The sequence below is a fragment of the Haliotis rubra genome, unplaced genomic scaffold (genome assembly GCF_003918875.1).
Source record: "Haliotis rubra isolate DU_JTF1 unplaced genomic scaffold, ASM391887v1 Scf32, whole genome shotgun sequence".
NCBI classification, from domain to species: domain Eukaryota; kingdom Metazoa; phylum Mollusca; class Gastropoda; order Lepetellida; family Haliotidae; genus Haliotis; species Haliotis rubra.
Window position 1 is genome coordinate 1,628,498 of NW_025766991.1, and position 21,388 is coordinate 1,649,885.

At 40.2% G+C, this 21,388-nt stretch overlaps 1 protein-coding gene across 2 annotated transcripts in view; it reads left to right on the top strand.

Moving 5' to 3' along the window:
• LOC124283673 (N-acetylgalactosaminyltransferase 7-like) overlaps positions 1-17,506 on the top strand; it is a 55,359-nt gene extending 37,853 nt beyond the window's left edge. For both annotated transcript variants that reach the window (XM_046719672.1, XM_046719673.1), the window contains exons 8-14: positions 196-313; positions 1,715-1,819; positions 2,933-3,148; positions 9,367-9,447; positions 11,385-11,507; positions 13,943-14,116; positions 17,471-17,506. In XM_046719672.1, the coding sequence (XP_046575628.1) occupies positions 196-313; positions 1,715-1,819; positions 2,933-3,148; positions 9,367-9,447; positions 11,385-11,507; positions 13,943-14,065 (766 nt within the window). In that variant the 3' untranslated portion in view covers positions 14,066-14,116; positions 17,471-17,506. The remainder of the gene's footprint in view (positions 1-195; positions 314-1,714; positions 1,820-2,932; positions 3,149-9,366; positions 9,448-11,384; positions 11,508-13,942; positions 14,117-17,470) is intronic.
• Positions 17,507-21,388: the final 3,882 nt, after the last annotated feature.

Genomic DNA, 21,388 nt, shown 5'->3' on the forward strand with positions numbered 1-21,388 from the left:
GTCTGTTTGGCCCAACTTGCCCAATGCCCATGTATTATTGTGCTGTTGTTAAATGTGGAGAGAGTCCATTGTCATTGTATTGTATTTCTTACCTTCCTCGTGGTGTCTTAAAGCTCATGGTGTATCGACTTGTATGATCCCTTTACCACCATGAGGAGGATGTAAGAACTAATGCCTGTTTAAACTTCAACACAGAACTCCAACACACGCCGGTGGACTGTTTGCAGTCACCCGCAAACACTTCTTTGACATCGGTGGCTATGATGAGGGTCTTCAGATATGGGGAGCAGAGGGCTTCCAGCTTTCTTTCAAGGTAAATATGCTCCCTTCATTAACCGTCTTCAAATCCCGAGTACTGATCCATAAAATTCAACAATATTGATATTTATTTACTTGCATTTTGTATGCGCTTGGAGCATGCCAACGATGCATGGGGTTAAAGCCCCTTCCAAGAACCATCATCATCATCATCATCATCATCATCAGGCGTGGAGTCAAGGCATCTTCCAGCAGGCACCATCATCATCAGCAACAGCAGCAGGAGCAGCATAATTAGGCGTGGAGTTTAAGCGCATTCCTAATAAATCATTAATATTAATCATTATTATTATATACATGTACGTAGTTTGTGAAGGAGAGGGGTACATCAGTGGAGTACCTCACAAAAGGAAGCGAGAAGAGGGTCACGTAGGAGAGAGTGTACTTTAATGCCATGGGCTGAGTTCAATGTTATGAATAGGGTGCCTATGTAGATTATGGTATCAGCGTTTTTCACCATTGCATAAAAGATTCCCTGAGTTTGTTGAAACATATTTTTACTGAGAGGTTGCAGCGGGGGTTTCTTTGGAAGACAACCCGTTGACACTCTTCCGGTAAAGTAAGGGTACTTTGCAAGGGTTGATTCTGACATCAATACTACCACAGGTGGAGAGTTCCAAGTCTGTTCCCTAGAAATTTTGATGCAGTCTTTCAGACCATTTCGATCGTTCTTGCTTTTGAAAGAATGGACTGACAAACTTTAAATATTACTGCTGCAAACTTGTGCCCCTTAGGATATATGATCGTCGGTGCTGATACCATCCTGGATAATCTCCAGGGTATACGTTCCGATAAATCTCCACTAGCACCATGGATGCATCTAAGGCTCGGCCCGATAATTGTATTATCTCCCTTTGCTGGTTCTGCCTTCTCACAGCAGCTAATGAGATAAGCCGTTACAACCGAGCTTGCCAGTGTTAACAAAGATGGCGACCGCAGCCGCGAAGGTTTGCTCGCTGTGCATCTCAGATTTAGGGAAAAATCATACAGACAAATTGACAGATCTGAAACCTTAAAACATATATGCAAGAACTCCTTCTACCTCTTTCAGGGTACCTCTGCAACAATTCTGTTGCCAAGTTTATTCGTTATGATGGAAGCCTTAAATTGGTACGCTCAACTTCCCAGCGTAGAGACATGATTGGAAAAAAAAGTCAGCAAAGGGAGGTAATACAATTATCGGGCCGAGTCATAGATGCATCCAAGATACTAGTGGAGATTTATCGGAACGTATACCCTGGAGATTATCGAGGATGTATTGATACCGAATGCGCCCTGATTTTAATCCTAGGGATTTCACAAATTTCACTTTCTGGAGGGTTTTACCAATATAGTGAACTGTTTGTATCACTGACTGACATGATGTGGTATAACAATGGTCACTGTTCTTTTTCAGCAATGGATGTGTGGCGGTAGATTTGAGATGGTGCCATGTTCAAGAGTTGGGCACATCTACCATTACACAATGCCCTTCACCTTCAAAGGATCCTACTTAGAAAAGGTGAGTATCCTAGGTCATGTGCGTGACTAGATATTCTTTTCTGGACGTTGCGTAAGTTAAAGCATAATCGGTGATGTGGGATAGCCTAATAGCTAAAGCTTTCGCTTGTCACGCCGAAGATCCGTGTTCTATTTCACACATAGGAGCAATGCGTGAACTTCAAGTGAAGCCTACTTGTGGTGTCCCCCTCCGTGATATTGCTGGAATATTGCTAATAGCAGCGTAAAACTAAATTCACTGGCTCACCCCAAGCATAGTCGAAGCGGTGTTTATCGGGCTTAGATCCAGAAATAAATAAAAATAACAGCCTAATAAATTTGAAAATGATTTTAATATTCAAATATCAAGCGGAAACACAAATTAGATTTGTTTATCTCATATACAGAACTAGAATTAATTTAGAATTATGTTCGAAACGTGAACCGGAACACCACATTAAGGCTTTGGAGGATCATAAGTTAAAAGTTGCGTTCCTCAGATACGCACCACGTATCCATGATTGTGGGTTCGAATCCCGATTCAATGTGGGCTTTTAGGCCTGTTTAGCATCTAAGACCTGCATCTTATCTTCCATTCCTTCAAGATTGAGCATAAGGTTTGTTCAATATTCAGCGTGCCATCTACTAAAATGCCGCTCAAACATGTTAACTGCAGAACCATGGACATGTTATCAAAGTCACTGATACTTACTTTCTGACCAACTATCGGGAAAAGATTTTGTTACTGTTTATTTTTTCACGCACCGAGCTACTGAAATTTACATCTGCAGCTTAACGTTTGCGAAATAGAAAACGTGAAAGGTGGGAGAAATGTTTTAATTAATTGAATAATGCATCTGGAACAGTGGCTTCTTGTAAAGGTGATGTATACTTAATATGATTTCTCATTATGTGGAAACATCATTATGTCCGCAGTTGTTATCAATAGTATTCTGATACACACGCATACATGACCAATTGTTACAACTGGATGTTAAAATATTTTAGTTTGGTCGCCTTATTGTCTAATTATCTGATTGGTGGAGGAGTGGTTAAATCTCCTCTGCTGGTTGGTTAACTGGACCTCCTGTTCAAGGAGCTAAGAGAGGACTCACTATGAAGTTGGTTTTCATAGAATAACGTCCGCACGGCGGAAGGATGGATGGACGAATACAAGGAATATCTCTACAGACAGTATCCAGCTCTCAGGACACTGAAAGTTAATGTCACTGATCAAATGGAACTCAGGAAGAGACTGGGCTGCAAGAGCTTCAAATGGTTTATGGAAAATGTGGCATATGATGTGCCGAAGGATTATCCTCTACCCCCAGAGAATGTAGTGTGGGGAAATGTAAGTATGCCAGTTGTCTTAATTTTTTTAATTTTCTTTCAAATGATATGATTTTGGACAAAGCATGATCTGTGATATCTGTATTAAAGTGAAGTGAATTGCCTACAGTATAAATATACCGAGTAAGAATTAATGTTCAGTTAGGCGAATAGAGATCGGGTGGTCAGGCTCTCTGACTTGGCTGATGCATGTCATCGTATCCCTTTGCGTAATCTGTAATCATGCGATTCAATCACTGGATTGTCTGCCCCGGGCTCGATTACTCACGGACCCCGTTGTATAGCCAGATTATTGTTGAGTCTTAAACAACAAACAAATATATCCGGAGGCAGTTGTACGACTTCGAAGATATGAGAATATGCTTACAGATGATAGAACTAGTCGTCTTTTCCACAAATGCTTGTCTCAACAATGTTTAAGAACCTACTAAACGTAATAAGTAACAGCTTAAAGTGACCACGGCGGTCTAAGTGTTACTTTGTCCTTGTGAACGTTACTATACAATGCAACCAGGAATATCATAGCATAGTAGTGAGTGAGTTTAGTTTGCGCCGCACGCAGCAATATTCCAGCTATATGGCGGCGGTCTGTAAATAATCGAATCTGAACCAGACAATCCAGTCATCAGTATGAACATCGATCTATGCAATTGGGATACGATAACATGTGTCAACCAGGTCAACGAGTCTGACCACCCGATACAGTTAGTAACCCCTTGCGACAAGCATGAGTTACTGAAGATCAATTCTAACCCGGATCTTCACAGGTTCATATCACAGTAATTGCGTAACACATGGTTACATGGAGGCATGGCGGACAATAATTTGAACGTCTTTGATACTCCTAAAGGAGAAGAAACTTCAGGGAGACAGGTCTTGAATGTTGAGTGAACGTTGTTTTCCACTGTAAGCATACCCGAGCAGCTTGCTGCGGCTGTCTTTGAATAATCCAGCAATGGACCAAACAAATCAGTGTGGTCTAGAAGCCAGACCCCCAAAATGGTGAAAATGTGGTGCAGTTCTGGCGACCAAACGGGATGTGTTTTTTCACAATCAGGAATGATTTAGCTACCGTGCGTAACTACCGTGCAGGGGCCCTTTTGAGGTGCAATATGTCATGTCAGTTATGGCAATATTTTAACCGATAACTGGATGGTTTAATTTAATAACTCTGGTTTGGATAGACCGATTTTCATCAAAATAGTAGGTTTGGAATGCTCAGATCATGATTTAAAATTGTGGACAATATTATTACATATATGCTCATCAGCAAAGATTTTTGGTAAGGTCAAAAGTCAATTTTAATAGAAAGGGCATTTGATGAGAAAATATGAGTTGAACGTTACAAATTAAAGGTAATTGTTTCCAAAATTATGTTTTTCTAATTCATCTATATCATTTGAAGATCATATATAACTTTGGTTGGCACTGTATGCAGGAAAAACATTTACCAAGAAAACACAATTTAGTACTTTGTATTTGGATCAGCAAAATATTATATAATGTCTGTTCAACAGTAACAGCTCCATAGTCAACGATACCAAATAAGTCGAAGATACTGTTGGACTATCATTAAAATCACACAACATAACAGAAAGCTCTTAATTGTATAATTTTATTATTCCAGATGTCTTTCTCAGCTCATCAAAGAATGATGAGTTAGTCATGTCATCATAACACAAGCAATACTTCCTTCATATCAATTCGTGTCTATTGTTCCTAATAGTCCTAGTGTATTCCTAGTTGACATGTTAGTCAATGTCAACAATGTCAAGATCACGGGAACATGTTTCAAGTCCACATCCACATGCTTAAGTACACAACAGGTTCAACCTTTTTGACACCTTCCTGAGTTCCTGTACATTGACTTTTACATGCACAGTTATGAAGTTGAAGAAGGTCTACGGAAACGATTTAGTCTTAACTTATTTGCAACTTTATCAATTTTACAAATTTAAGGTAAGTTTACCAGAATTATGTTTTTACAATTCAGCTATATCATTTGAAGATCATACATACCTTTGGTTGGCACTGCATGCATGAAAAACAACAATTCAGCTGATGTCAGAAGGAGATATGTTTTGATAAGTGTCAATATTGTTTATATTTGTGTCACTTCACGCTCCAGCTGCACTGACATGCCGTGAAACCCTTAAAGCTGATAGATAATAGTATGACATCCTAATGGAAGGTTTACAATTGACATTATGGTGTGCCATTTTTTCTGTTTACAATGTGAAATATTACGACTTTTTACACCGGCAATCATTAATATATTGTTACAGATATGACACACTGATCAAAAAAGGCTACAGGCTACAGACAGATGTTATAGACTTAAATGTTGTCATTCACATTGAGGTTTGATAGTTGTTTAGGCTATGCAATATGTTATTACTCCGACCTGGTTTATTGGGTGTTAACTGACAACAATATTACTGTTTGCAACATGTTTCGCATCCATGCATTATACAATTCTTTCAGGTAAGCATGTTTTCAAATGTATTGATTTAGTATTTCAAGCAACGCTGAAGGTTATCTGGAGGTCGTGGACGTATCAACGTATTAACGCCTTGAACAGATAGACCTGTGAAGGTCCGGGTTAGTATGAACCTTCAGTAACCCATGCTTGTCGTAAGAGGCGACTAACGGAATCGGGTGGTCAGGCTCGCTGGCTTGGTTGACACATGTCATCGGTTCCCAACTGCGCAGATCGATGCTCATAATGTTGATCACTGGATTGTCTGGTCCAGACTCGATTATTTACAGACGCCGCCATATAGCTGGAATATTACTGAGTGCGGCGGAAAACTAAACTCACTCACTCACTTGAACAGATACCTCCCATCTTTCCTCTATTTCCACTACCCCATGTATAATTGGAGAAAATAATCATGCTGATTAAAAGATCGCACAAGCAATCATACATACAATGTACTTGAATTAACCTTAAGTTTCCATATTCCATTAAATCAAGCAGATATTCAATATCATAAATACACGGCGTTTCTGGGCTACTAAGAAGCAGCCCAGAAATGTTGTGTTGTAAATAATAAAGAAGTTGTAAATCCATACCATACGTTGTTACGTTTCCTTCCAACTTCAAAATGCCCATCAAGCATCTACATGTTGATCAGTTTACAGTGCAAACAATGTGAAAAGTTACCCATGATTAAATGTAGTGATTAGGATGTAGTTGTGTGGCATTTCACCAATAAGCGTGCGCGCACGCACGCACACACACAATCAAGTCACCAGGAAAAAACGGGAGTTCATGGTACAAACAAAAAGTAGGTCACTTAATTCGCTACTCGAAAATAATCAATTAATCCTGCTTAGGTGGATTTCATCTTGAATAGCCCCAGCCCATACAAATGCAACAAAATAGCAAATAAACAAACACATCCACAAAACCCATTGCATTAAAAGGCTACACAGCGTGCAAGTTTAATATTGGATCTAACAACAGTTGTTTAATGTGGGAGAAATTCAGAAACATAGATATGGTCTTGAAAAACACCAAGCATATCCGGAGCATGTTTGGATCCATAATTACAGGATCCTGGCACGTTATACAAAGCGTAAGCCTCTGAAAATAGGAAATCTTTATGGCAATATATAACTCCGTATATACTGAATTAGCCCCAGTGAGCTCGGAGATTCAGAACCATTTGGGGTCTAGACTGGCATCATTTGGGACTATTGCATTACAGAAGGGGTTGGGCCGAAAGTTTGGAATATGAGACAGACTACTGGCATGTGTAAGGCCCCAGCAATACAAAGCGACTGTGGTTCTTACAAGGAGGGAAACGCATTTAAAAAACTTTATCTCCTAGTAATATTAGCATTCATATTTCGGAAAATTAATATATATAGTTTGGCATGAAATGCATGTGGACCCGTTTTTTTGTAAATATCTCTTCATCCAATGACCCAATCGATCTCAAACTGTGCAAGTGGATGTTTTGTCAGACAACCTAATCACATTGTAAATCACAGATTTTATGCATTTGTATTAAACAATCTGTCTATGTAACTGTCAACAAAATAAACAGCAGAACGCAGACTGCTTGCAGAGGGAGGGAGCCAATGACCTGTAACAGCGTCAGTGTTGGGTCATAAAGGTCAACGTTCATGAGACTATGCATTTATTCACTAACCATTATCACAGGTTCACAAATATGTTGGGTCAAAATTGATCTTCAGCAACCCATGTTGTAAGAGCGAACTAATGTGATCGGTTGGTCGTTGTCACTTACTTGTTTGATGCATGCCATCGTATCCCACTTGTGAAGATCGATGCTCATAGAGTCATGACCATGCTATGTGTAACTGTTTTGTGTATATCATTACATATTACTAACACCGAGGTATGCATATTTTTATGAACGGTATAGTAGAAGCAAGATGTTTATATGAATATTGTCTAGAATTTCTTTGAGTTGTCCATAAACGTAGGCACTTAATGTTTTGTATTTAAAGAAGTACGTTTCTGTCGTAATAGATCTTCATCAAATATTCCCCTGTTCCTCTGTGATAAAGTTGCAAATAAGTTAAGACTTAACTGTTTCCGTGGACCTTCTTCAAGATATCTGTGCATGTAAACGCCAATGTACAGGAAGGTGTAGCTGCAAGAGGTTGAACCTGCTGTGTACTTCGGCATGTGGATGTGGCCTTGAAACATGTTCCCGTGATCTTGACAATGTTGACATTGAGTAACATGTCAACCAAAATTTCCTTCGGGATAATAAAGTATAATTTTATCTTATCTTATCTTATCTTAACTGGGAATATACTATGACTATTAAAAACAATAAATACGAACTGATATGAAGGCAATGTTGTTTCCGTTACGATGACATGACTGTGTGTACAATTGGTAGTAAGATACCATAACGCCTTTCTCATCAGTGTGTCATATCGTTTACAATGTATTAATAATTGCCGATGTAAAAGAAATCAAGAAAACCAAAGTCGTAATATTTCACATTGTAAACAGAAAAATGGCACACCATAATGTCACTTGTAAACCTTCCATTAGGATGTCATATTATTATCTATCAGCTTTAAGGGTTTCAGGGCATGTCAGTGCAATACTGACACTTATCAAAACATATCTCCTTCTGACAGCTGAATTGTTGTTTCTGCCAGAATGTCAATAAACGCAAATTTATATGATAGGTCAACAGTATCTTCGACATATTTAGTATTGTTGATACTTTGTAAAGCATGGAGATGAAATTCTCTTATATATTGCTGATCTAAATACGAAGTACCAACCTTTGTTTCCTTGTGATGGTTTTTTTCATGCATAAAGTGCCAACCTAAGGTATATGTGATCTTCAAATGATATAGCTGAATCAGAAAAACATAATTTTTGAAAAAAAATGCCTTTAATTTGTAAAGTTCAACTCATATTTTCTCATCAAATGCCCTTTCGATTAAAATTGACCTTTGATCTTACCAAAATATTTTTGCGATGATCATATATGTTATTTTATTGTTTACAATTTTAAATCCTGATCTGAGCATTCCCAAACTACTATTTTGTTGAAAATTGGTCAATCCAAACCAGAGTTATTAAATTAAACCATCCAGTTATCTGTTAAAATATTGCAATAACTGACATGACGTGTTGCACCTTAAAAGGGCCCCTGCACGGTAGTCACGCACGGTAGCTGTTGACAACCGTCTTTAAATCAAAGCCAAATCATTCCTGATTGTGAAAAAACACACCCCGTTTGGTCGCCAGAACTGCACCACATTTTCACCATTTGGGAGGTCTGGCTTCTAGACCAGTGCATTTGGTCAGGAGCTTCAAGGAAACAGGTCTTGAATGTTGAGTGAATGTTGTGTAACACTACAGTTACCCGTGCAGCGTTTTTGAATAATCCAATATGGATTAAATAAATCAGTGCAACTGTTCAGTATCATCGGTACTTGGTGACACACGATAAAGCAGGTGATACAATATCCATCCAATCAACATTTGCCCACTGTTACAAACATGAAGTTTGCGTGACCTATCCTAGCTGTGGCAAAGAGGGACAGAAGGAGGTTCGTTTGTGTGTTTGCTTAAATAGTACTAACTGCACGTCATAATTATTTGAAATGCTGTTTGGTAGAGCTGGTTTATTGCTTTAACTATATAGCTAGATTAGTACCTGGGGCGGTTTGGGTCAACTGGCATGACGGAATCAATTATGCATCGTGTTTCAGATTAAAGAACGGCATGGGAGTCAGTGTTTGAGGAAATACGACCGAAAGTTAATACTCGGAGCCTGTGAACAACATGGGGAAGTAAGTGAGATACGTGTTTCTGGTTGCTATAGCCTTGGTCCATCTTTAAACCATTACCATCCATGTTTCTGACCATCCATCCATCCTTCAGACATTCCATCCCTCCTTCAAGCTATCTGTCCATCCATCCTGCAAGCCATCCATCCCTCCTTCAAACCATCTGTCCATCCATCCTTCAAGCCATCCATCCCTCCTTCAAACCATCTGTCCATCCATCCTTCAAGCCATCCATCCCTCCTTCAAACCATCTGTCCATCCATCCTTCAAGCCATCCATCCCTCCTTCAAGCTATCTGTCCATCCATCCTGCAAGCCATCCATCCCTCCTTCAAGCTATCTGTCCATCCATCCTGCAAGCCATCCATCCCTCCTTCAAGCTATCTGTCCATCCATCCTGCAAGCCATCCATCCCTCCTTCAAGCTATCTGTCCATCCATCCTGCAAGCCATCCATCCCTCCTTCAAGCTATCTGTCATGTCCATCCATCCTGCAAGTGCCATCCATCCTCCTTCAAGCTATCTGTCCATCCATCATTCCATTCCTCCTTCAAGCTATCTGTCCATCCATCCTGCAAGCCATCCATCCATCCTGCAAGCCATCTGCCCATCCTTCAGACCCTCATCCCTCCTTCAAACCATCCATCCATCTTTCGGATCATCTGCGTATCGTTCAGACAATCACCCATCCTTCAGATCATCCATCCCTCCCTCCTTCAGACCATCAATCCATCCTTCAGACCATCCATCTTTCAGACCATCAATCCATCCTTCAGACCATACATCCATCCTTCAGACCATCCAGCCATCCCTCCTTCAGACAATCAATCATCCTTCAGACCATCCATCTTTCAGACCATCAATCCATCCTTCAGACCATACATCCATCCTTCAGACCATCCAGCCATCCCTTCTTCTGACCATTAACCATCCTTCAGACCCTCACCCCTCCTTCAAACCATCCATCTTTCAGACCATCTGTCCTTCCTTCAAACCATCCATCTTTCAGACCATCTGTCCTTCCTTCAGGCCATCCATCCATCCATCAATCCTTCAGATCATCCATCATCCATCTCTCAGATCATCCATCAGACCAACTGTCCTTCAAACCATTTAACCATCTTTCAAACCATCTGTCCATCATTCTCTTCCCACAGAGGTTACTCCTGTCATATCTTCCTGCGTAACCTCTGTTCTAATACGGCCATATTTCCCGTTTCTCGTAAGATCCCCTAGCGGCAAAAGATCGCAACACGAATTATCTCCCTTCTTTCTATCCAATCAGAACACGTGTTACATCGACTTAGATTCAACTTGACTAACACAAGCAAATGTGAGGCCACAAATATCCCCCAACTGCCGGGGACTTGTGTTGATGTTACACACAAGACGTTTAATGGCTAGCTTGTCCGTTGTCAACGAGGGCGATGGAGACGCCACTGATCCGCCATAACATGACTGAGTTCTGTCTAGAAGAAACGTTTGCGCATCGCGCAGAGGAAGTGGTTTAGTTTTCTCGAAGTACACGGAAATTACCGAGGCCATGCGAATGGTCACTTTTGAAACAACGTCGCTGATTGCACAACTAAATCTGATTGTCTCCAATCACGAGTCTTGAACGCTCACACCACGAAAGGGCCGTATTAGAACAGAGGTTACGTAGGAAGATATGACAGGAGTAACCTCTGTGGGAAGAGAATGTCTGTCCATAGGCACAGTCAATGTTTACTTATGGGCCGTAGTATTACTAAATGAAAAATATCAGTCAGTTCAAAAAATTCTCTGTGATGTAAAAAGCTAAATATAGCAGTGTACATCATATGAATGGACCACTGAATACCCGCTTACACAAGGTCCACAGCAAATCCTGCTGGTCGCAAGACAAAAGTGGATAGGGGTATGCCAAAGTGACTTGTTTGATGACGTGTCTTTTCTGTTTTAGTATTTCCGGTACAATACAGCGGGACAGATGTCCGTTGGTGAATTCTGCCTGGAATTTAGGGGGAAAGAGTTTGCGTTTCCCATGTGTCCTGATGGATACAAACACCCTTGGGAATGGAATCAGGTAGTGTCTCTTGATATGATACAAACGTATTGCACACTCATTTTGATCACACATGCATGAATCGCTATGATTGCAGACAGTTATGGTTGTCAAGTGGTGTGAGAATTGATCTCACTACAGTCAACTAGGTTACACTTCCTGAGGTGAGAACGATACATGTTACAGTCTGTAACATGGCAACTATATGTGTTACAGTCCTCGAGGTGACAACAATACATGTTACACTTCCTGAGATACATGTTACAGACCTCGAGGCGACAATGATACATGTTACAGTCATTGAGGTGACAACCATACATGTTACAGTCCTCGAGGTGACAACGATACATGTTACAGTCCTCGAGGTGACAAAAATACATGTTACACTTCCTGAGATACATGTTACAGACCTCGAGGTGACAACGATACATGTTACAGTCCTCAAGGTGACAACCATACATGTTACAGTCCTCGAGGTGACAAAAATACATGTTACAGTCCTCGAGGTGACAAAAATACATGTTACAGTCATCGAGGTGACAACAATGCATGTTACACTTCCTGAGGTACATGTTGCAGTCATCGATGTGACAAACCATACATGTTACACGACTTGACTGAGATACATGTTACAGTCCTCGAGGTGACAACCATACATGTTACAGTCCTCGAGGTGACAACAATACATGTTACAGTCCTCGAGGTGACAACAATACATGTTACAGTCCTCGAGGTGACAACCATACATGTTACAGTCCTCGAGGTGACAACCATACATGTTACAGTCCTCGAGGTGACAACGATGCATGTTACAGTCCTCAAGGCGACAGCAATAAATGTTACAGTCCTCGAGGTGACAACCATACATGTTACAGTCCTCGAGGTGACAACCATACATGTTACAGTCCTCGAGGTGACAACCATACATGTTACAGTCCTCGAGGTGACAACCATACATGTTACAGTCCTCGAGGTGACAACCATACATGTTACAGTCCTCGAGGTGACAACCATACATGTAACAGTCCTCGAGGTGACAACAATACATGTTACAGTCCTCGAGGTGACAACCATACATGTTACAGTCCTCGAGGTGACAACCATACACATGTTACAGTCCTCGAGGTGACAACCATACATGTTACATGTTACAGTCCTCGAGGTGACAACCATACATGTTAAGTCCCGAGGGTGACAACCATACATGTTACAGTCCTCTACATGTTACAGTCCTCGAGGTATCAACCATACATGTTACAGTCATCGAGGTGACAACCATACATGTTACACGCCCTGAGATGACAACTATACATGTTACCCTCCCTCAAAGTCAGAACTGGGCGGTGGGGTAGCCTAGTCGTTAAAACGTTCGCTCGTCACGCCGAAGACCCGGGTTCGATTCCCCACTTGGGTACGATGTGTGAAGCCCCTTCCTGGTGTTCCCCGCCGTGATATTGTTGGAATATTGCTACGAGCGGCGTAAAACTGAACTCACTCACTCAAAGTCAGTACAAAGGTACCACAATGGCAGAATAAAAAGCAAATTCAGAGGCGGCATAATACAAGATTGGTTGTAACCATGATGGTCTTCTCTCAGTGCTCTCTCAGTTTTCGTGTTACAGTCTGTGACGTGACAGCTATACGTGTTACAGTCTGTGACGTGACAGCTATACGTGTTACAGCCTGTGACGCGACAGCTATACGTGTTACAGCCTGTTACAGACCTGTGTTACACGACGACAGCTATACGTGTTACAGCCTGTGACGTGACAGCTATACGTGTTACAGTCTGTGACGTGACAGCTATACGTGTTACAGCCTGTGACGTGACAGCTATACGTGTTACAGCCTGTGACGTGACAACTATACGGGTTACAGTCTGTGACGTGATATTGCTGGAATATTGCTAAAATCGGCGTAAAACCATACTCACTCACTATAGTTGATGATGTGACCACTGTACAGGTTACAGAACAAGACCTGCTTTTGATTTCATTTACACACAAAGTTGATACACCGCTATGAAGATGTCCAAGACGACCTCACGTCTATCTCACTCACTCATCCGTCTTGAAACGGCATATAGAAACCTACAGAACATTTGATTAAATAGACGTTAAATAAAAAAATTATTTCGCAAACATTGCCTCCCGTAATTATCTTTATTTTGTCATCCGTGTACCGTTTTACCTTAAAGATATACATTTCGCTCTAATGAACATATTAGTAGTTCTTAGTGCCCCTATAAGACGTGAAACACACCCCAAAGAAACCGCAGTGACACCTGCATAGATGGATGTGGTAGTTGCCAATCTAATTCTCCAATATCTATTTTTATTTCTAAAAAAATATGAATGTAAACAAAATATGATGCAAATTCATTTTCTTTTCAACCTTGAACAGTTTTTTTTCTAAAATGTCCCTTTCTTACAGTAATTATGTCCTTATTATTCCAGGAAACGGGCTTAATTCGACACCCGGTGCTCAAGAAGTGTATCCAAAGCGGTCAAGAACTGATTCTTGCCGAGTGTAATAACACGGTTAATACACAGCAGTGGATTTTAGAGAAGCGGAAATGAGGGAGAGAAACATCAGTTAACATCCTAGAGCAGCATGCTCTGGTGTAATGTGATGGGTTCAGACTGGGTTCAGACTGTGGTGTCTCTGGGTTCGGAGTGTGCTGCCTATGGATTCAGACTGTTGTGTCTCTGGGTTCAGAGTGTGCTGCCTATGGATTCAGACTGTTGTGTCTCTGGGTTGCTGCCTATGGATTCAGACTGTTGTGTCTCTGGGTTCAGACTGTGGTGTCTCTGGGTTCAGAGTGTGCTGCCTATGGATTCAGACTGTTGTGTCTATGGATTCAGACTGTGGTGTCTCTGGGTTCAGACTGTGCTGCCTATGGATTCAGACTGTGGTGTCTCTGGGTTCAGACTGTGCTGTCTCTGGGTTAAGACTGTGCTGCCTATGGATTCAGACTATGATGCCTCTGGGTTAAGACTGTGGTGTCGCTGGATTTAGACTTAGATGCTTCTAGATGTAGACAGTGATGACCCTTGATTTAGGTTAAAGTGCAAACCACTTTAAAAAGTTTCTTTAAATCTTAAATACTTAATTGTTTCAATATTTGTCCCTAGTGCACTAAATGAATATCCCCCTGATCTATTTCATGTAAGCAGTAAGCATTCTGATCAGGACCCTTTCTCCCCAGTGCGATCTCTTATTTGAAATGAGCGTATACCTACATGTACGTCCTCCAGACCTTGGCTATGAACACAACACAGTGTGAAGATTCTCAGTCAGAATTGGTGTTCAGGTACTCATGTTTGGTGCTACTAAATCGGGTGGTCACGCTCACTGACTTACATGATGCACGTCTTCGTACCCCAACTGAAAAGATCGATTCTCATAATCATAAAGATTGGATTATCTGGTCCAGAACCAATTAGTTTCAAAACCAACGTCATATAGTTGGAATATTGTTGAGTGCGTATGAAACAAACAGCAACCTACAAAACTTGACGGGTATGGTCAATCAGAGAGACGGGTAAGAATCAGAGACAGAAGCGTGCGGATGGAACAGCCAGTTACGGTGGCAGCCAAGGCCAACTCCGTCGATATTTACAAAATCGCCGTCCGAGTAAAATATAAATTATTCATGATCAGTAAAAGGGCCATAGACACATGTACAATGCATAATACTATACAAAAGAAATGATATGCATAATAACTAGAACATATTTATATATATTTACAATAATAATGCGCTACGTCGCATAATCGCTTCCATAAGATAATTTGCATACATATATAAAAATTTACTATTTTCATTTTGAAGAAAGCGTATGAGAGCATTTCTATCTTTATCATCAATATTTAACTTAATGTGATGTTCTTACATTATTATATAGTGCACAAATAAACATAAAATGAACCTCAACTTCTAAACTATTATTACAAAATGGACAAAATCATAATTCTCATAGGATATTATTTATTCTTCCTGCATTCTTCATGATATTTAATTCACCTAATCTTAAAAGTGATAAATATCGACTTAAGTCTTTGTTATGTAACGTTTTTAAACACTTTTGACACAAGAATAGAACTCTAAATCAGAGTGTTCATTTAACATAGAAAATATACACTGGATGTTACAATCTTTATCTCGTTGAGAAAACTACTTCCAGCAATTCATGAAACCGCAATATTTCTGAGCAATATAATAAGATAGGCTAATTTGTGTATCAAACATTTGAAATAAGACAGTGGGAGAAAGATCTTTTAATTTATGATGAATCTATTTATTTGGAAGAAGGGCTTTATTAGCTTTAGGAATGAGAGTCTGGACCAAGATAGTCTGCTGGAAAATAAAATACCCAAATAGCTGAACATCCATTTTTCGGATTTCTTAAATATACCTCCGTTGCTAAAAACAATTATGTCTGTTTTTGTAAAATTAACCTTTAAACCCCATTTTGTGGAATATTTGGATAATGTATTAATCTTCCTTTGTAAACCTATAACTGTATCAGAAAATATACATAAACCATCAGCATAAAATAATAAAAATACATCTTTCTTCGGACGATGTGAGATCCTCTTCCTCAAACATACTGAATTATAATGGAATGAGTATACATCCTTGGCGTATACCACTCAAGAAATTGAAATATTCTGAAATATTACAATTTGATAGCTTTATAGGTGAAATTGATTTAATGTACATATCACGCACTATTGAAAGCATTTTACCACGAAGATTGTTTTGAGCAAGAACATACCATAATAGATCTCCATTTACACAATCAAATGCTTTATGAAAATCAACAGGTAAACAATAAAATCGACCCTTAGACTTAGAAGTATTTTTTAATTAAAGCATGTAGAGTGAAAACATCATCAACAGTTGAATAGCGGAGTCCAGCTTGACATTCTGGATTTAAATAATTTCATTTAAAATAAAAGTGAATATTTTTCCGCATACATCCATCAAGGAAATACCTCTATAGTTATTAGCATCATTTCTGCTCCCCTTCATGTGAAGTAGGAGGATAATGCTCTGTGACCAAGCAGAGGGAAAGTCTCCAGAGTTAACAATACAATTTATAATAAGTGCATGCAAATAAGATAATAAAATATAACCACATTTCAGGAGGCAGTCCATCAGGACCACATGCTTTGCCAAGTTTTAAAGTTGATAATGCATTTCCTATTTCATTTATGGTTATCTCTTTATTTAAAATATTATGGGAATTATCATCAATCAATGTAAATTCATTTTGCAATATATAATGTTCGGCAAAGGTTATGAAATCTCCATCTTTAATGTTCAGAATATTTTTAAAGTACTTAACCCATTGCGAACTGCTCATAGATGTCGCCTGTGTAACCGGTTTACCTAATAATGACTTAACACCAGACCAGAGTGTTTTATAGTTGCCATCCTTACATGATCCGAGTAAGTGTAAGAAGCGTCTCTGCACCAGGCGCACTGTGATTACTATTACTATTCCCATTACCTTTCTGATCGTTACCGTCGATAATAAACATGATTGCTGTCCTCATAACCTTTCTATCGTGATGTTTGTCTTTTGTCGTTTCTCTGATGACATCTGAGGACAGTATGTGCCCTCAGATAACATAACACCCATGGATTTAGTCTGTGATGCCTCTGGATTTAGTCTGTTGATGCCTCTGGATTTAGTCTGTGAAGCCACTGGATTTAGCCTGTGCTACCCCTGGATTTAATCTTGACGCCTCTAGATTTAGTCTGTGATGCCTCTGGATTTAGTCTGTAACACATCTGGATATAGTCTATGATGCCACTGGATTTAGTCTGTGCTGCCCTGGATTTAATCTTGACGCCTCTGGATTTAGTCTGTGATGCCTCTGGATTTAGTCTGTAACACCTGGATTTAGTCTGTGATGCATCTGGAGTTAGACTATGTACCTGTGGAGTTTGACTGTGATGCATCTGCAGTTTGACTGTGATGCCTCTGGAGTTTGACTGTTATGCCTCTGGATTTAGTCTGTGACACATCTGGATTTAGACTGTGATGCCTCTGGAGTTATACTCTGATGCCTCTGGGTTTTGACTGTGATGCCTCTGGAGTAAGACTGTGATGCCTCTGGAGTTTGACTGTGATGCCCCTGGAGTAAGACTATGATGACTCTGGAGTTTGACTGTGATGCCTCTGGAGTTTGACTGTTATGCCTCTGAATTTAGTCTGTGATGTTTCTGGAGTTTGACTGTTATGCCCCTGGAGTTAGACTATGATGCCTCTAGACAGTGTCTGAACAGTTTCTAAAATACGTTGCAAAGCCACTTGTCCAAAAATGAGATGAACGTGATGTCATCAAGTATCGAGAGGTTACAACAAAATATTTGATCAACCATATCATAAATCAACAAGGCACTCACTCGTAGTGTTCGGATCGAACAGTAATATCCTAGATGGGGCTGGGGCTGTGAATTTTGTTTGTACAGCATAGTTTGCCAGTCGGCTCTTCCAAAACAGTTTGTTTATTTTTACATTTCATGTAGTATGGATCGACCGTTTGATATTCTGGAGTGGGATTTTGTATCGAAGCTTCAGGTATCAATGATCTGACATTGTTCAATAACAATCAAATAGCCAGTTCCCATCCACGCCTTGATCAGTGATCTTCACTTGTTTAACAGTTAGACCTAAGTACTGTGACCGAAGTTCACAAGACTGTATGACTAGAGAGATGACTTTTCCCATAGTGATCTTTCCCTTTTTGTCAAGCAACAGTAAGGAAGTTCCAGCCTTGGAGCTTACGTTTTACACTTTGATGCACAAACAAGAATGCTCATCTACCAAGATTTGAAAGAACGTCATACGACAATGATGCAGAAGTTGTTTGATCATTCAAAGTTTCGTGGTAAATATTGTTAGGACACGACTAAATTTAATGCAATTGTAATGAGTAAAAATATGTTCATTTTTAGATTAGATATCCTATCTCCTCTAGATTTATTACGAATACATAAAAAGTGCACTTTTCACTTTTTTGCAGCTTAACTGCACAATGGATATATTTTTAATTTACCTAAAAATCATATTCACTTAGATGAGTATGACAAATTAAGGACATGAATTCATTATAATTATTCGTGATGACATATATTGTCATACAAGGTATACCAGTGTGCCTGTATTATAACATCGACATCAAGTCCTGAATAGTACACACACACACACACACACACACATACACGCATGCAGACACACGCATATGCACACAAACTCGTTAGCAGTGTAATAACATTCAAAAGTGAAGGTCCCAGCATGGAGCCCTGTAGGACACCGCACTTACATTCTTGTCAGCGTATGAAAGATTGAGTAGAGCGAATTGATAGTTAGGTGTATTATAAGATCTAAACCAGTTCCAAACTGTTCTGTCGAAGATGAAATTATTAGAACCGCTGAAGTATGAACGCTTGGTGTAGAAGGACCAGCAGGACCACGTTATGGCCGTTAACGACAAGTCTGAGTTTACTTGCAACCGCCCGTGAAGATCCGGGTTAGATATGGTCTTCAGCAATCCATACTTCGTAAGAGGCGACTAACGGGATCAGGTGATCAGACTTGCTGACGTGGTTGGCACGCACTATCGTATCCCATTTGTGTAAATCGATGCTCATACTGTGGATCACTAGATTGTCTGGTCCACACTTGATGATTTACATACAGCCGCTATATAGCTGGATATTGCTGAGTTAAACAACAAACAATTCACTTGAAACCTAAACTAGATATGCTTGCTACGACTTACTGATTGGTGGGGCTCATCTAGCTTGGAGATAGCAAACTGTGTTCCGTGGGTGTACTCTGTTTAAAGCATATGAAGACGATGTGAAGACCATAAGTTGTTGTGCCCACATTTGTTGAAGCGGACATACAATATACTACATCTCGTGAACATGAACAGTGAAAGTGATACCGCATTGCTGTAGTGAGGGGAGTAGTGAGTAAGTATGGTGTTACGCCGATGTTAGCAATATTCCAGCAACATCACGGCGGGGGCACCAGAAATGGGCTTCACACATTGTACCCATGTGGGGAATCGAACCCGGACCTTCGTCGTGACGAGCGGACGCTTTAACCACTAGGCTAACCACACACAGATAGTACCGTAGACACTCACTATTACATTGGAGTACCAATGTATAAACAGAACCGTAACCTAAATTCGTGGATAACCTTGATTCGTGGATCGCGGTAATTATCACAAATTAAGTCTCGTATGACGTCACGAAGCGGTACTTTTGATGTACACACACTGCCACGCCTCGCTGACAAAAATGTTCCGAGTCTCTGCATTGCGCGTAAGCACACTACAATCTCATTGCCCAGCACTGAGATAAATAGCCCAAGATCCCTAAAGCCACTAATACCAAATTGTATTTTTACAAAATGTCAAGTAAAAAAGATACCGTTAGCACCAACCTTCTTTACATCTCGTCGTCTGTTTTCCAAGGTGTCATTACTCATTACAATGGGCTGTCGTACATAGTGATATATTGTAACCGACTACGTTTCCACAAAACAAGGTGTGTGCTCACGAATGGGTGATGCTTGCAAATGGCTTCGGTAAACAAACGTTTTATTCACGAGTGGAATATTAGACATTTTCAATTTGCTGAATCAATGAATAAAATAATCAATGAGTATACAAAATGAAATCGTGCATTTAAAATATACTAGCCACATAAAGAAACTGAGCACACAGAAAATTCCTTCAGAACTGGAATACAACACAGAAAAGACGACATGATGTAGACACTTTATAAGCTGAAGTATCGGGCCTAAACAACATGTCAAAAGAACATGAACAATATCCGTAACGATGACGTCAGAAGTTCAAAATTGAGTCGGGGGTCACACGTCGAAGTCACAAAGTCAATAACGGGTATGACCATCATGCGCCTGAATCACAGCAGTTCATCGACGACGCATAGAGGCTACCAAATTTTCTAAATGAAGGCCTGGGGAATGGTTTGGGACGTGGTCACTGCCGTCTGGAACCTGTGTCTTATATGAGTCACCCGAATCCATCTGTCCTGTCTTGGCGTCGGTACTCGGGGACGCCCAGAACGTGGGTGGTCGGCGACGTCATTACTGTTTCCCTTACGCCTGACCAATGCAGATATCGTGTTACGATGGCATTGGAAATATGCTGCCACCTGTTGTTGGCTCATGCATGCTCGAACCATTCCAATGGCTTCATGACGTTGAGCACATGTTAATCTTGGCATGATGTGCATGTGACTTTTCATGTGAATTTGTGAACGTTTGAATGACCAAAGATCAAGCTTTCGACAGTGACATCAATTTCTGAGTTTCACATGTTGTGTGAAAGCTGCACAGGCTGCACGTGCAGTAACACATTGCAAGTCCATAGGCCACCATCAATGACGTCACGTCGCCTGGCACCTGCATGAGCGTTTGATTGTCTCCAATACTTGCTATGTTCACACCTTTATTTATGCATAAAGACGCTGTCTGCCTATCTTTATATGTTATGTGTGCACAGTTTCTTTACGTGGCCAGTATATGATTTTCGCCGCACTTACTTATATCCACGAATCAAGGTTACACGAGTGTAGGCCAATGTAACTATACCATGTGCCGAAATAACTAAACAACTCTCTACACCACACTGAAAAGGGAAGGGACCCACAAATGACTTGTTATATCTCTAAAGTATTAAATCATCGTGGTAGAATGGCCTTTCATTTTCACATTCTACGAGCTGAACCTATCACTTCTGCATTAAATTATGAATCAACATTCCACACCCTTCCAAGGCAAGGGAGTTAAGTAAATGTTAAAGTGCAGTTTCAACCCTTTCCTAAAGCAAGGGCATAACTGATT